Source organism: Macrobrachium nipponense, chromosome 8, assembly GCF_015104395.2.
Source record: "Macrobrachium nipponense isolate FS-2020 chromosome 8, ASM1510439v2, whole genome shotgun sequence".
In the NCBI taxonomy this organism is placed as follows: Eukaryota; Metazoa; Arthropoda; class Malacostraca; order Decapoda; family Palaemonidae; genus Macrobrachium; species Macrobrachium nipponense.
Genome location: NC_087203.1, coordinates 28,198,342 through 28,212,734, shown reverse-complemented (window position 1 = coordinate 28,212,734; position 14,393 = coordinate 28,198,342). Strand labels below are relative to the sequence as shown.

The 14,393-nt window shown below is 37.7% G+C and overlaps 1 protein-coding gene across 1 annotated transcript; it reads left to right on the top strand.

Annotated features, from left to right (window-relative positions):
• Positions 1-3,641: 3,641 nt before the first annotated feature.
• Positions 3,642-5,458, top strand: LOC135223025 (uncharacterized). The gene is made up of 4 exons (XM_064261534.1): positions 3,642-3,685; positions 4,215-4,547; positions 4,790-4,803; positions 5,070-5,458. Exons 1-4 carry the CDS (start codon positions 3,642-3,644, stop codon positions 5,456-5,458), a joined length of 780 nt encoding a protein of 259 aa, XP_064117604.1.
• The last annotated feature ends 8,935 nt before the right edge of the window (positions 5,459-14,393 follow it).

Here is a 14,393-nt window from a genome sequence, read left to right as displayed (position 1 = left end):
GCCCAGGCCTGATTTAAGCAAGAGTTTCTGTGATACCTGCAGATTGGTGGGGGGGGGGGGCATGGGCCCCCCCAAAAACACTGCTGCCTGGGCGGGATGCCCCAAGAAAGCTCCTGTTTCTGCCATTACTATGGCCGTAACGAATCCACCCATTCTAGGCACCCCCTGCTCCAGGCCCCATATTTGTCGCACCTCCAAGATGTCACTATCCTGCCCACCAGGTCCGAGCTTTTGACGACACTGGTGCGCAAGTCTCCATCATCCGAGAGGACAAAATTCCTTACAGAGCTAAGGTTGATAGGCATCAGTTCGTGACGATAGAGAGCCTCAACCATGTCAAGATGTTCTTACCTACTGACCGGTTGAGAATCACACAACCTCACCGTACGAAGATATGTACCATGGCAGTAGCAAGCTATATAGCAGGAGGTTATGATGTCCTGCTAGGACAAGATTTTAAGTCTCCTCCTAACTTTATACCGTATAAGGGCCCTCACATAGCTCCAAACTCGTTTCACGGGGCTCCAAGGACTATCTCTGCACAGCCAGTGCCACTTGAAGGTGCCAGGCAGTGCCAGGCTCCATCTCTCATGGATGTTGAGACACGTTCGAGTCCTTCCACTGAGTCAGAAACGGCCTTAGTGCCAGTGCCAAGCAGAGACTTGAGTCTTCCTCCTGGAGCTCTAAGTCCCGGTCGCTCTCCCTCCACTGGCTTGGCCCAACATCCCATGCTGGCAGTCAAGGAAAAGCCAATTCCAATAGGAATCCCCAAGACACACATAACCATAGTGGACACTCCAACAATGGTGCGGCCTTGCCGGCCGCCCCAGAGTCGGTCCTCTCCATGGGTAAGCCCATCCCGAATACCATTACCTCATCCAATCCCCCTCCGTTAGCAGCTAACTGGTCCCGGAGTAATGACTCTGCCAAATCCTATTTGGCCGAAGAAATCAGGGAACCGAGCCACGCAGCATTAGGGCACGGGGACGAGTGCCAAGGCCCCAGTTATCGCAGCAGCTGGAGCAGATGCCTCTTCGGAATCTTCAAAGGGCTTGGATCCTCCAAGGCCCCCCATGGCATCGTCAAACCGACCTCAGAGAGGTTGAAGGAAGAAGGGAAAATGGCATCGAGGTTTTCCAAAACCTTACGAGAGCCAATAGCCTCTCTGCACTAGTGCCTGGCACAGTGCCACCCTCTTATAGAGAAATCTGACCCAGACTCTGTTACTTCTACCTCTTTCTGACCCTTTCGAAACTTTCTTCTTTTCCTTTGTATTGTCTGTATTTAATCTTCCTTGGTTTCCTTTCTTCATATTTACTGCCTTGAGGCATTTGTTGTATATTGTATGCTCTGCTGAGGCAGTGCCAAACTGCCAGCTACCCTGGCCTCGTATAAACTAGCACTTCTTTACGAACTACTATCATAAAAGTGCCACAATTGGCACCGTGCCCTATTCTAGGCACTTAGAATTCCATTTAACTTGGGAAAATTTTAGCCAGTAAACGTTGCTATAGCTTAGAGATAATTTCGATGCCTGGTTCGTTTAGACATTAGTTGGTTAGCTGTTCTGATTTAGTGTTATTCCCTAGTCTTTACATTTTGTGAGATTGACGTTGTTTTGATAAAATTTACATTTCGTTTTCTTGTCTGTGTGTATCTTATTTAATCCCTACGAAGAATTACTCCATTAATTTTCCCCTTGTTAGTGCACTAATGTTAGTGCTGATATAATTAATATTGTTAGGCGTCATCTTGTTACGAGACAAAGTTTCTTCACGAAACCGTAGGGCCATTAACACACCTGAACGTGTCATATTGATCCATCAGGGTAAACAGATAGGATGTGTTGCCTTGAACAACTGAGACAGTAGTATTATGTAGGATGTAACTTACTTGTAGGTTTAATGCCATATATAACCACTTCTTGTTATTTATTGTTACTCCCAGTGTGACGTTATATTTTAAGGGAATTCTTATTTGAATATAGAAAGTTCATCTTTTGTCAAGTCACACTTCATTTTGCTTAATTCTCTGCCTGTCAAGTAAGACTTCATGCATATTATAATTGGCAGATTTTGAATATTGCTTGTATTATAAGTCCACTCAAGGGAGAGTGGAAGGCTCAGTAGTCTATATTGCAATTGGTCCTTGTTTCTAGCTTGTCTTGGCCATTCCAACCCGTCCAGAATTGAAATGGCCTCTAGTTTGGGGAGGTGTTCAAGATTTAAGCCAGAACCAAGGAAAGAAACAGTCTTATAACCAAGTTTAAGATATTTATACGAGTTGCCCCTTCGACTTGGTAGAAATCCATTCTCCTTTTTCTTTTGATAAAGCTATCTCTTCTCCCATTGGTTGTTGGAATTATCCCCTACAAGTACCGTAGGAGGAGCTATCCAGGAGAAAGCTTTAAAAGGTCTTGAACGCAGGAGAGGAGTCCTCAGAAGAAGACGAGACATCGGCGAGGTCACACCACTGGCCCCTTACAAGACGCCGCTCTCCCCCCCCCCCCCCCTCCTGGGCCTGGATTTCCATGCTTTGGAAAGCCCAAATATATTTTTAAAAGTCCATAATGTCGAGACTTCCAGGAGAAGACAATCAGCATCACCACTAAAGGTACTGTAAGGGAAATTCCATTTCAACCAGGGAATTGTTTTATCTTTGTCTGTATTTCCTTTCATTTTCCAAGGCGACTTGTGCAGTGTTTCATTCCCCTTCACCATCTGGGCTCAATTCTGTAATTACTCCCCTGTGATACTAGTAACATTCCCCTAGTGAATTTAAGCCACGAAATAGTCTCTGCTGTGTAAATTTCCCAGTCATTTCATTTCCCCCTGAGTGGCCTTTTGATTGAGGGAAAACAGTGAGTAAAGTTTGTCCTCGTGTACCCCCTGCCTTATGCGTATGCCCTGCCTTATGCGTATGCCCCTCTATTTGCAGACAAATGCTGTGCCTGGCTGTGGTAGAACTTAGAAATCCTTTGAATCTTGCCATTTTGCTCTGTTGCACAAAGTTTCCTAAAAGCAGGGCCGGACTGCTCCCACCACGTGCTCGGTTGGACTGAAAAGCAGTTTCACCTGCCCTTGTGTTCCTGGACCTCTGTAAATTTATGTAAATATAGTGTTTTTAAAACTAGAGTCCAGCTTTTATGTAAATTCCTCCCTCTTCAGTAGTTTTTCTACTTTTTTTGTTTAGTTTAGTTTTTCAACTTTTTTTTTCTTTGTTCAAACCCCTCGTCCTCTAGTCAAGGCATAAATTTTCAATGTGATTGTATTTTCTGGGAGGAGACGAGGTAGAATTTTTGGTTTTGCAATAATATAATTATAATATATTCCCTATATATAAGATATATAATATATAAATATATAATATATATATATATAATATAGGGATATATATATATATATATATATATTATATATATATAGTATATATATATATATATATATATATATATATATATACAGAGATCTTGGAAATACTGAAGATAAAGTCCGAGGCAGGCACACAAAGGATCCCAATTAGTGTAATAATGAGAGGGAAAAATAAAGCTTTCACGTTAATGATCCACAAAAGAAACAATAGCTCTATAAAGGGCTCACTTCTAGAGAGATTATCTGGCGACTCTTCATCAAGTTCGCAAAATGATAGTTAATGTCCAAGAGAACCTTTCTGCTAATACAGGAAAGTGCGGACACATGCGCTAGACCAGTCTGTCGGACCAACTTTCTGGCACAGGATTTTGGTGTTCCTTCTTTAAAGAACAACTAAACATATCCCTTACACTGGTCACTTTTCTAATGTTTTATCAATTTACATGCATACACACACACACATACATATATATCTATATATATATATATATATATATATATATATATATATATATCATATATATATATATAGATATATATATATACACACTTTATACCCACGTTTTATGCTTGCAATTACCCAATTACCTTTTTATTCATGGGAAAAATTAAAGTATGCATCCCTTAAAACTGAAGAAGCACATAAAGACAAGAGAGACAAGCCGCTAGATTTCTTTAAAAAATTACGTGATGAGTTCCAAGGAAGGATGACAGTGAATCATATGTTTACCCAAAAAGTGGCAAAAGTAGATAGAGGAATGTTGGCTTCTTACAAGATAGCAAATTTGATTGCAAAAGCTGGTAAGCCTCATACTATCGGTGAATCTCTGATCATGCCGGCAGTGGCTGTAGTGCTTTCAACACTCACGCATCAGTATCACGCCGTATTGATGAGATGGCAGCTGATGCTGAAAACCAATTAGTCTCAAAACTGCAGGTGAATGATTTCTCACTTCAACTCGACGAATCAACTTTACCTGATAATTCTGCTCTTCTGATGGCATTTGTGAGGTTTCTTGATGTTGATGAAATATGTCAAGAAATGATTTTCGCATTGAAATTAACGACAGACACTAAAGGTGAATCCATCTTCAAAACACTGGAGGTCTATTTTGAGGAGAACAACATTCCACTCAAGAACATTGTGGCTTGTGCTTGTGCTGCTATGATGGGAAGGTATCGGGGATTCAGTGCTTACTTGAAAAAAAGCTTCTTCCTAATGTCGTTTGTGTGCACTGTGTTGTTCACCGGCAGCACCTGGTTGCCAAAAACTTAGCAGGACGTCTGCATGAAGCACTTGGGCATGTTATCAAGGCTGTCAACTAGATAAAAAAGAGTGCACTGCAAGATCCCCTTTTTCGGCAATTATGTGAAAAGAACAATGAAGAATTTGAACTAATGTTGCATATTGAAGTCAGATGGCTCTCTAAGGGTAATTGCCTGCATCGTTGTGTTGCACTTTGGGACTGTTATCTCTCTCTTGAGTGGGACAGAACTTGGACAAAAACTTGTTGATGCAAAGAGTGACATCTTCTACCTGTCGGGCATATTTGAAAAGCTAAATGTTCTGAACAAAGAGCTTCATGGAAATGACTCCACCCTGTTTTCCTGCAAGGAGGCAATTACTGCATTTAAAGGGAAACTCAAGCTGTTCTGGTTGAACCTTGGAAGACGAAAGTTTGCAGTTTCGTTCCTTAGCAGTTATATCCACCGAGCTGCTTGATGATGACCTAGCAGTGTATGTTGACCATCTCAAGCAGCTGCAAAATGAAATGGAAACTCGCTTCTCTGACCTACTCCAAATGACTGTGCCACAGTGGTTTGTGGATCCCTTCATTGCTGATGCATCTGAAGTTGATGTCACCCTACAAGAAAGTTTAATTGAGCCTACGAATAACACAACAGCTCAAGCAAGGTTCAAGCGTGGAGGACACCAGAAGCTGTGGATGATTCAAGATGTGTATGAGAAGTACCCACTACTCTGGAAAGATGTGACGTTGCTCTTACTTGCCTTTCCAACGTCTTGCTTGGTTGAGACTGGTTTCAGTCGGGTGATGTACCTGCTGTCAGACACGAAATCGCCTTGACATAGTAAAAAAGAGGCGATTTACGATTCAAGCCAAACATTGACAAGTTGGCAGCCATGCACCAGTCACAGGGATCCCACTGAAACCTTTCAAGATAGAGCCAATTGTACCTTCATGTATGCCTTGTTTTGTATTCCTTTCGTAAATACATAAGTATTCAAATAAAATATTTTTCCAATTAATATTGTTATTTGATTTCTGCCTGAAATTAGTATTTTGAGTACATGGTACTATTCAAACTAGAACCATTAATATATCTACTTCCCTAGGCGTATTAAGTGAGGGACGGATGGAGGGATGGGGGTAAGAACTGAAAGTTGGCATGGAGGGGCCACAAGAAATTGCATTGAATTGAAGGGAGCCACCACCAGAAAAAGGTTGAGAAACGCTGCTTTATACCCTTATTTGGCTTACCTGAAAATTGCGACCGCCAACTCCAAGTTCAACTGTGGGAAAAAACTGTCCATTCCTCTCTCTCTCTCTCTCTCTCTCTTCTCTCTCTCTTCTCTCTCTCCTCTCTCTCTTCTCTCTCTCTCTCTCATCTTATTCTAAACTAAAGCATCTAAATTAAACCTTGAGTTTCAAATAAATAGAATTTATTAAGAAAATACAATAAGTCACTGGCAATTAAAAGAAAAATAGAAAATGAAAACCAAAAACAGAAAATGAGAAATCAAAAGTGAAACTGGAACCAAACAGAAAACGAAGGTCAAAATCACTTTTCCATCCATCATCACTAAGTATGGCATATTAATTATCACAAATCTAGGACACACAGTTCTAATAGTCTTTTGGGCTCTTCAAATACAGGACCACCATTTCAAATGTTCATTACCTCGGAGCATTTTTATCCCTCAACACCGGTCCATAAAATCCCTTAGTGTGGGGAAAGGAAATATCCCAACATAGGTACAACAGAAATGATTATGGAAATCACAAAAACTGAAATGGAAATCACAAAAAAAAAAAAATGGTAAAGCCTAATATAAAAGCATTATTCAATTTCCGTCTACAAAGAAAAGTTCTCAAGAGTACCTAAGTCTGTACTTACTCTCAACAAAGCGAAAATCGGTTTCCCGAGTGCCTAGCACGACCGACCTCTGTGCTTGGCTCAACACCCAGAATAAACAATCTATTACATCATTCTTGTACGAAGTATATTATAACACACATACTGTACGCATGCATGTTTCCATGTCACACCCATAAATCCGATTTTAACCGGATTGAAATGTTCCATAGCTTGACCACGGAAGTTTTCCATCACACAAAGAGACACTGTTTTAATATACCCGATCAGGCCACTGCCAAGGTCATCGATCAAAACATGATAAAGCCACTCGTGATCACAGACGAACGGAATTTCTGTTTTTAAACGGGCGAAGTTCATAAAGCTGAGGACGTGCCAGATCGTGCTGAGAATGCGCTAACTAGGGCAAAACACCCTCTTGCGTGTGTCGACGATTTGCGTAGCCACTGCCGAAAACGCTCCATGAAAGATGTGGATCCTTCCAAAATGGCGAAGACGTGAAGGAGTGGTGAATCTACATCGGTTTGCATTCTTAATGGCTGCTCAGGACGTTTCTAGTGATACCCCCATGTACAGTGCAGGAAGTAGTACTTTGGACCGGTTGGTCAGGGTTATATCATGGGTTAATTTAAAAGTCATTAACCCTAGACTAATATTTTTCATATCCAACGTTCTGTCATTCCAAAATATCTCTGTCATGGACTAACAAACAACTGTCTATAAATCCAACAGCTACAAACTGAAACTTATCTATCTAACATCACTAATGCATAATTACATGTGCTAGAAATCAGAATACATTATAACACTGCAAAACAGACATACCAGAAAGGCCGAATTCATGAAAAATGACTATAACACCTCAAAATAGAAAAAAAATATATTAAAAACACGCTCGTGAGTTGTAATCTAATATAATACCGAAGCAATTAATCACCATTTCAATATGTTAAATTGTAACGCATACTATAGAAAAAGCAACCAACCCTACTAAGTCATAAAAAAACCCCCTCAACAGAAAATTACAGTTTATTATAAACTATTATCAAATCTTCAAAACATTCATGGAACTCTACAGTACTTTTACATCACACTTGACAGCATGAATTCAGACCTCGAAATACCGAACGAAGAATGACTCCGAAACAATGCGGAAGACCCGAACGATAAGTAACGTCATTACTAATAAAACAATGGACTGACAAAATTACGCTAAATCGCTGCATTTGCGCTGAAGCAAAACAGCTATTCACCCTAACTAAGGAATAAACTGAGAAAAAGAAAAAAGGAGAGGGGGAGAAAAAACAAGCAAACAAGCCCCCATCTACTAAGAAATTTTTCTTTTCATCTTAGATATATGTGCTTAACATAGTCAACCCGTATTTTCATCAAAAACAACAAATCCATTTCTTATTTTTCATTCAACAACCCGAAACGGACCTTCGAATTCTGGTCATAATTTACAATGTAACAGATTCCTAACATTAATTCTCACGAATACCTTATTCCCAACTACAACTTTTATCCTATCTGATTTTGCATTGCTTCTCTCAACATTTTCTTGCGTCTTCGACTCAAGATTACTGATAAGGCGTGAATGTGCCCCTGTAGCCGTAGCACAATCTGAGTTGTATCCCCTTTATATCCACTAGTCCTCAACCTACATATATTTTTCTTAACTGACAAATTGTCCTCTAACTATAGACCTGCCAAAGGCAACTGATAGCCCTTTCCAACTAATTCACCTCTAAGAAACGCCTTTGCGGCTGCTACAACTTCGTCCTCATCTTATTTTGATTCCAGTAAGCTAATATGACAGTCTATACATTCACCAGTTACAGCACACACCTGGTCATATTCCGTATCAACAAAATTCCTGCTAAGGGCATCTGCTACCACATTATGTTTGTCTTCAGGATACTTGAGCTTAAAATCATAAGCCCTAATTGTCAAAAGCCACCTAGTTCTCTTAGGAGAAAGCTCTGGTTTATTAAAAAGATCAAACAACGGCTTATGATCTGTAAGAACTTCCACTTTTTTCCCCACTGACAACATTTTAAAAAGCACCAAACTAGATACAACAGCAAAGGCTTCATTGTCAATGGTAGCTATCAACCTTTCATTACTATCTCGTGTCTTGAACATTCGACTATAGAAGAGAATGGGGTGCAATTTCCCCTCATATTTTTGCGTAAGGAGAGCACCTATTCCCAACTGAGTGGCATCTGCCACCATTGTGAATGGCAGATCGAAATTCGGAAACTTCAAAACTAGATGACTATCAAATATATATACTTGTTTTACCGGAAGTTATCATCAAAGCGAATTCACTATCTCCGGCAGGTGTAACTAGCAGGAAAGTGGAATGCATGTCATCTGCAGTAATAGTCATGGTTCCTTCATCCCTTCGGAGCTATGTGGAAACATGCAGCCAACCTCAGGGAATGGTGCCAGGGAAAGGAGTGGCGTCGGTGTGTGGTGGGGATGTGGCTTCCCACAGGTTTCTATTATTCATAAGCTGTGGCTGGAATCAGCGACAGCTCGCCACAGTCGCTCATGTGCTCGACATAGCTTATAAACAATGGAAACCTGTGGGAAGCCCCATCCCCGCCACACACCGACGCGACGCCACTCTGTGGCGCCACAGAGTGGCTCGTGCACTCCTGGCCTTATGGATGAAATATCCCTGGGAACTTAGCAGAGGTAAAGCGAGCATTGTATGGCATAAGTAACGTACAGTGAAATATGAAAAGTTAAATTCTGTGAAATAGGCCTAACAGAATGCCGTTAACATTCTCCCCGTTTTGTAACCGTATCTTAGTAAAAAGCGCACAAAGCCTATTTCAAATTTCTCTTGCAATATTTAATATTTCTGGGAATAAAACAAATTGTTAGCAAATGCCTTCATATATAAAACAGCAAAAAAGAGGGTTTTGTGGTCGAGCGCACTGCTTCTGACAGTGCGAAAGAAAATATTACAACATGTAGATGTTTCTAAACTATATAATTGTGGATTTTTATGACACAATACAAGCAACGTATCCAGGAATAAGTTCCAGTCACCCGAGTTTCCGTTATAAACCAAGACCCATTAACTTGGGGATATACGTTACCGCAAACGTTTGTAGGAGCTAAATGTTAATGTCTGGAATAACGAAAACGATATTGGGCAAATTCAAATGCAAGCCTTTACCTATGTTTTTTAGTATATTCAAAACAATATTTGCAAACACGCTCGAATACACACACAGATATATATATATATATATATATATATATATATATATATATATATATATATATATATATAATATATATATATATATATATATATAATGGGAGACAATCAAAATATGAAATGCACGATTCAGCATGCAATGGTTAATGCGCACGTTCATATCCAGTAAATATGCAAAACCGGTTGAGGGAGAGATAATTCCGGCGCACAAGTGGGCTCTAGCGGTAATAATTAAACCGTCGGTTCTAAGATGACCGATATTTACTCGTAGGTTTATATTCAGTGATTTGAAGGAAACGTGCAAGAAATGAAAATAGGAAATAAATATGATATTTTTTGAGTTAAACTGTACAATGTAGTCGGTTATGTTTCATCTATAATCACAAAAATTCATCCCATATTTCATGGCTTGCTTTGATTGTTCATTGATTTTCATTTTATGTTTCAGCTGAAATTTAGAGGAAGAAACTGAAAGATTCATCATTACATTATCTTTCAAACATGGCATTTACTGACGATTGGTACTAAGTATGAATCATCTTGTAGGTAATACAGTGCGTTAAATCAACGAGTAACAATACCTTATTCCAAAAAGTCATTCTTCATTCACTAGGCATATTTTTCCCTTTTTCAAACGAGATTTAGCTTCGAGGATGTCTTACTTCTTTGAAAGCCATACAAAAGATTCTATTAGTTTCCTCAGGAACACGAAGTCCATTCTCAGTAGTAATTGCATTGAAATCATGTTTTAGTAAATGCAAAAACTATAATGTACTTCAATCCTTATGCAGACTGGAACATAATTTACAAATGTAATTTCATTTTTCTTTAGCAAATGTAATTTAATCATGCTTTCGCTGCGAAATGCATGTCCGCCCACGTAGATGACATAAGAATAATCAGTAATAAATGCGCACAAATTTAAAATCTCTGAATGTGGAGCCTGGGGCGATAACCTTCTCATAAATTAAACAGCCTCGAGAAAGATATATAATGTCTGCTCAACGTTAACGACCTCCCAGGTAAGCTGATAGATTACACGACCAGGAGTTGAGATGTATGACACTTACCAAGTAGCCTTTAATGGCACAGAGAAAGAAAAAAATTGCTTGCTAAGAAAGTTTTCAGGTAAAAATGAATATTGTGGAGAGTTTTTTTTTTTTTTAATTTACTTCTATCATTTTTTATTTGTTGTTTTCTTGAATACTAATGATAATGGGCCCCGAGACGCGAATGGTATAAGAAAATAAGCATCCTAATATTTTCACGTTAAGAATTCTAGATGAATTGAAAATAAATAGAAAATTATAACTATGTAGTTGACACCACCCATCTGGAAACTTGTTTTAATTCTCAACAATACTGAACCGAAGGTGGTTCGTCAAGAGCTTTTACTTTTCCTCATTTATAGGACTTGCTCACAGTCTATTTTCTGAAAGGACTGATTGTGTTATTGTTTACCACCTACAGCGAATGTATCACAATTTTTTCCTGTGTATTACTTTTCTAGCGTTCTTCATCTACAGAGCTGGCACCCAATCAGCCTTCTTTAACTAAAACTTAGAATTTCGCCTTTGCTTCCGATTTCCAGATTATTATAAAATCTTACTTCACAAAAGTCTAGTATAAAGTATATCCTTATCCCCAACCTTCTGGCCCCATCACCCTTTTCCCATTGGGCATGAGTTGGCGGAAACCACTAGGATGCTTGATCAACTGACCCCTACATCATGAGAGAATAGATGTCTTCAGAACAGAAATTCCGATGCAACAGAGACAGACGTAAAGTAAAATGGTCATAAGGAACTTCAGTTTTTCTTTCCTTTTTCTTTCTTTCCCGCATCTATCTTCTCTTCCAATTTGCAGGATATTTCATCCCCCTGTCTTCAAAAGTCGAGATGACTCGAATAAGAAACGCAAGATAATAAATGTACTCATTTTTCAAAACTCTCCTTATTAACTGAGAGGAGTCTGTGTGGAAAACATATTTGATTCATTACCGTTCTTTTTGTCGTTACCTTATTATCATCAATCTTGAGCCTAGGAGATATTAAAGTTTCTTACAAACGTGAATGGTGATCTACAAGATTTCAAGTAGAAAACTCTTTGCATTTTTTTTAAAGAAATTGTATTTCAGTTCGTCATTCATATGAAGTTACACGGAAATTCTGTCAAAAGAGTTATGTCACACATGGTTAATTTCACACAGGAATAAAAGATATTCAAAAGCCATTTATAAATTGTTTTATGTCTTCTTTCGTTTAATAATGGACATTAAGCACGTTTATCTTTTAGTTTGTTCTACAATATCTATCAAAGAAAAATGCTGTCCAGTTATGTTTAATTGATAAGAAAGTTATGCATGTATTTAAATTTCGCTCATGAGGTAGTGACAAAATGCATGTGCCCATAGCTAGTCTTGGGACAATGAATAAGCCAGGAACTAATCTGCAGATCGCAATATACCTTCCTAACACTCCTGAACACACTGGAGAAATAAGACAGAATGCTGATATAATCAACCCAGTTATTTTCGAACAGCTTCACTTCATTCATGGCATGAAAAACGGCTGTCATACCTTTGGTTTTTGCGTTATTACCGAATAAGGAAGTATAAACATCTACCAAATTTCTTCGAACTGTTAAAACAATAGCACTAATTTTAAATGTTGATTCTGTAAACACAGATTTTGAGCCCGCTCTAATAAGTGCAATTAAGGAAGAATTGCCATCTAATAATCATTACGGATGTTTTTTTTTATTTGTGTCAGTGTTTATAAATGAGTGTGTGAATTCGGCCTCAAGGGAAGCTATGACACTGATATTGAATTTTCATTTATAAGCATTCGGATGACAATATATATCCAGATGAAGTTTTACCCACTGTCTTTATTGCGGAGATACCTGGATTGGGCGGACTGGTTGCAGGAATACGAGTAGACCGCCGAAGTTTAAATTCGAGACGTGGTCCTGTTTTGCAAGGATACAAGAAGACTTGACTAGGACAAACTACAATATTGAAGGATGGCCCCGAGCATTTCTGCAACAAGTCTGGCTGTCATCCAACTATCTGGTAATTTTCATCAGCACTGACAAGAAAACAGACGTTGACTGAAATTAATATCGAAAAGTTAGTTATTAGGTGGAATCGAGTGCAACATAGGGAGCGAGTATCAGAATGTCATTGATTAGTTGCGTGCCGTTTCATAAATTTTAGTTTGAAAACTAGTAAATGTTTTGTTTTGGAAGATTCAATCCTATATTTAATTTGTTGTAATATTTGAGACAGACATCTACAAAATAAAATTGTCCATTAATTTTTTGCCCTTTTTTTTTATAAATATCCTCTGAAACTAATTAATGTTTTCATTCTCATAGTGAAAAAATGGTTATATAAGCTAGTCCGAACAACCGTTAATTCAAACAACTGTTGATTCGATCAATTATTATTTTAACAACTGTAGTCGAACAATTGTGTTCGAATGATTACTTTCGAAAAATTATCCGGATTCAATATATATATATATATATATAATATATATATATAATATATATATATATATATATATATATATATATATATATATATGTGTGTGTGTGTGTGTGTGTGTGTGTGTATATATATATATATATATATATATATATATATATATATATATATATATATATATATATATATATATATATATATATATATTGATAAAGTTGAGCAGTTGCTACAGACCACATGAACAGCAACGACCAGGTGAAGAAAGACGATTCCTTTGTTCATTATACTTTATTCATGCTTAAGAGTTCACGGCAAAAAAATACAAATACAACACTGATAAAAAAGATTTTGTAAATAACTGGCAAGGCTTCAAAAGTGAATCAGTTGTCGATGCTTGATTCATTCTTAATAAACAGCTATTTTCCTCATTCAATAAATATTCAGTGTCACTCAGTGTTCACCTTCGGTTACTACTCGGGGAAACTATGGTCCTATACATCATCTTTTGCTTTTATACTTTTATTATTAAGTAAATTATTTTCAGGTCCGAATCTGTTTTATCAATATTTTTCAATTTTACAGTTTGCGAATTGGATTGATATGATGGCCCTGAAACGTCAGCCGAAGGAAGCATAATGAAGAAAGGAATTATTCTTCCCATACTTCGCTCTAGTATATACGTACACACATACACACACACACACACACACACACACACACACACACACACACACACACACACATATATATATATATATATATATATATATATATATATATATATATATATATATATATATATATAGATATATATATATATATATTTTTATAAATATATATATATCTATATATATATATATATATATATATATATATAGATAAAAATATATATATATATATAAGCGAATACCACGGGGAAAATGATAGTCAGAAATCCAAGTACTTTCGTCTTTACTAAGACATTGTCAAGGAGCTAATGAAATACAATTGGAGAGAAAGGTCTCATGTACACAACAAGATCAAGAATACCAGATGGTTAATTGTCAAAAGGGTAAAAATTAAAAGAGATAATCCAGGATTATCGGATATCACACGGTCACAAACCTATACAGATTTGACCCTAACCGAAATTACAAAGTATCTTATCAGTCCAAATCATGTAAAAACTGAATATATT

What these genes read in the sequence shown, in the direction of transcription:
- LOC135223025 (XM_064261534.1), top strand. Translation starts at nt 3,642, where the DNA reads ATGATAGTTAATGTCCAAGAGAACCTTTCTGCTAATACAGGAAA. An exon ending in CTTTCTGCTAATACAGGAAA is followed by an intron (nt 3,686 to 4,214) that starts GTGCGGACACAT and finishes TCATGCCGGCAG; the next exon opens with TGGCTGTAGTGCTTTCAACA.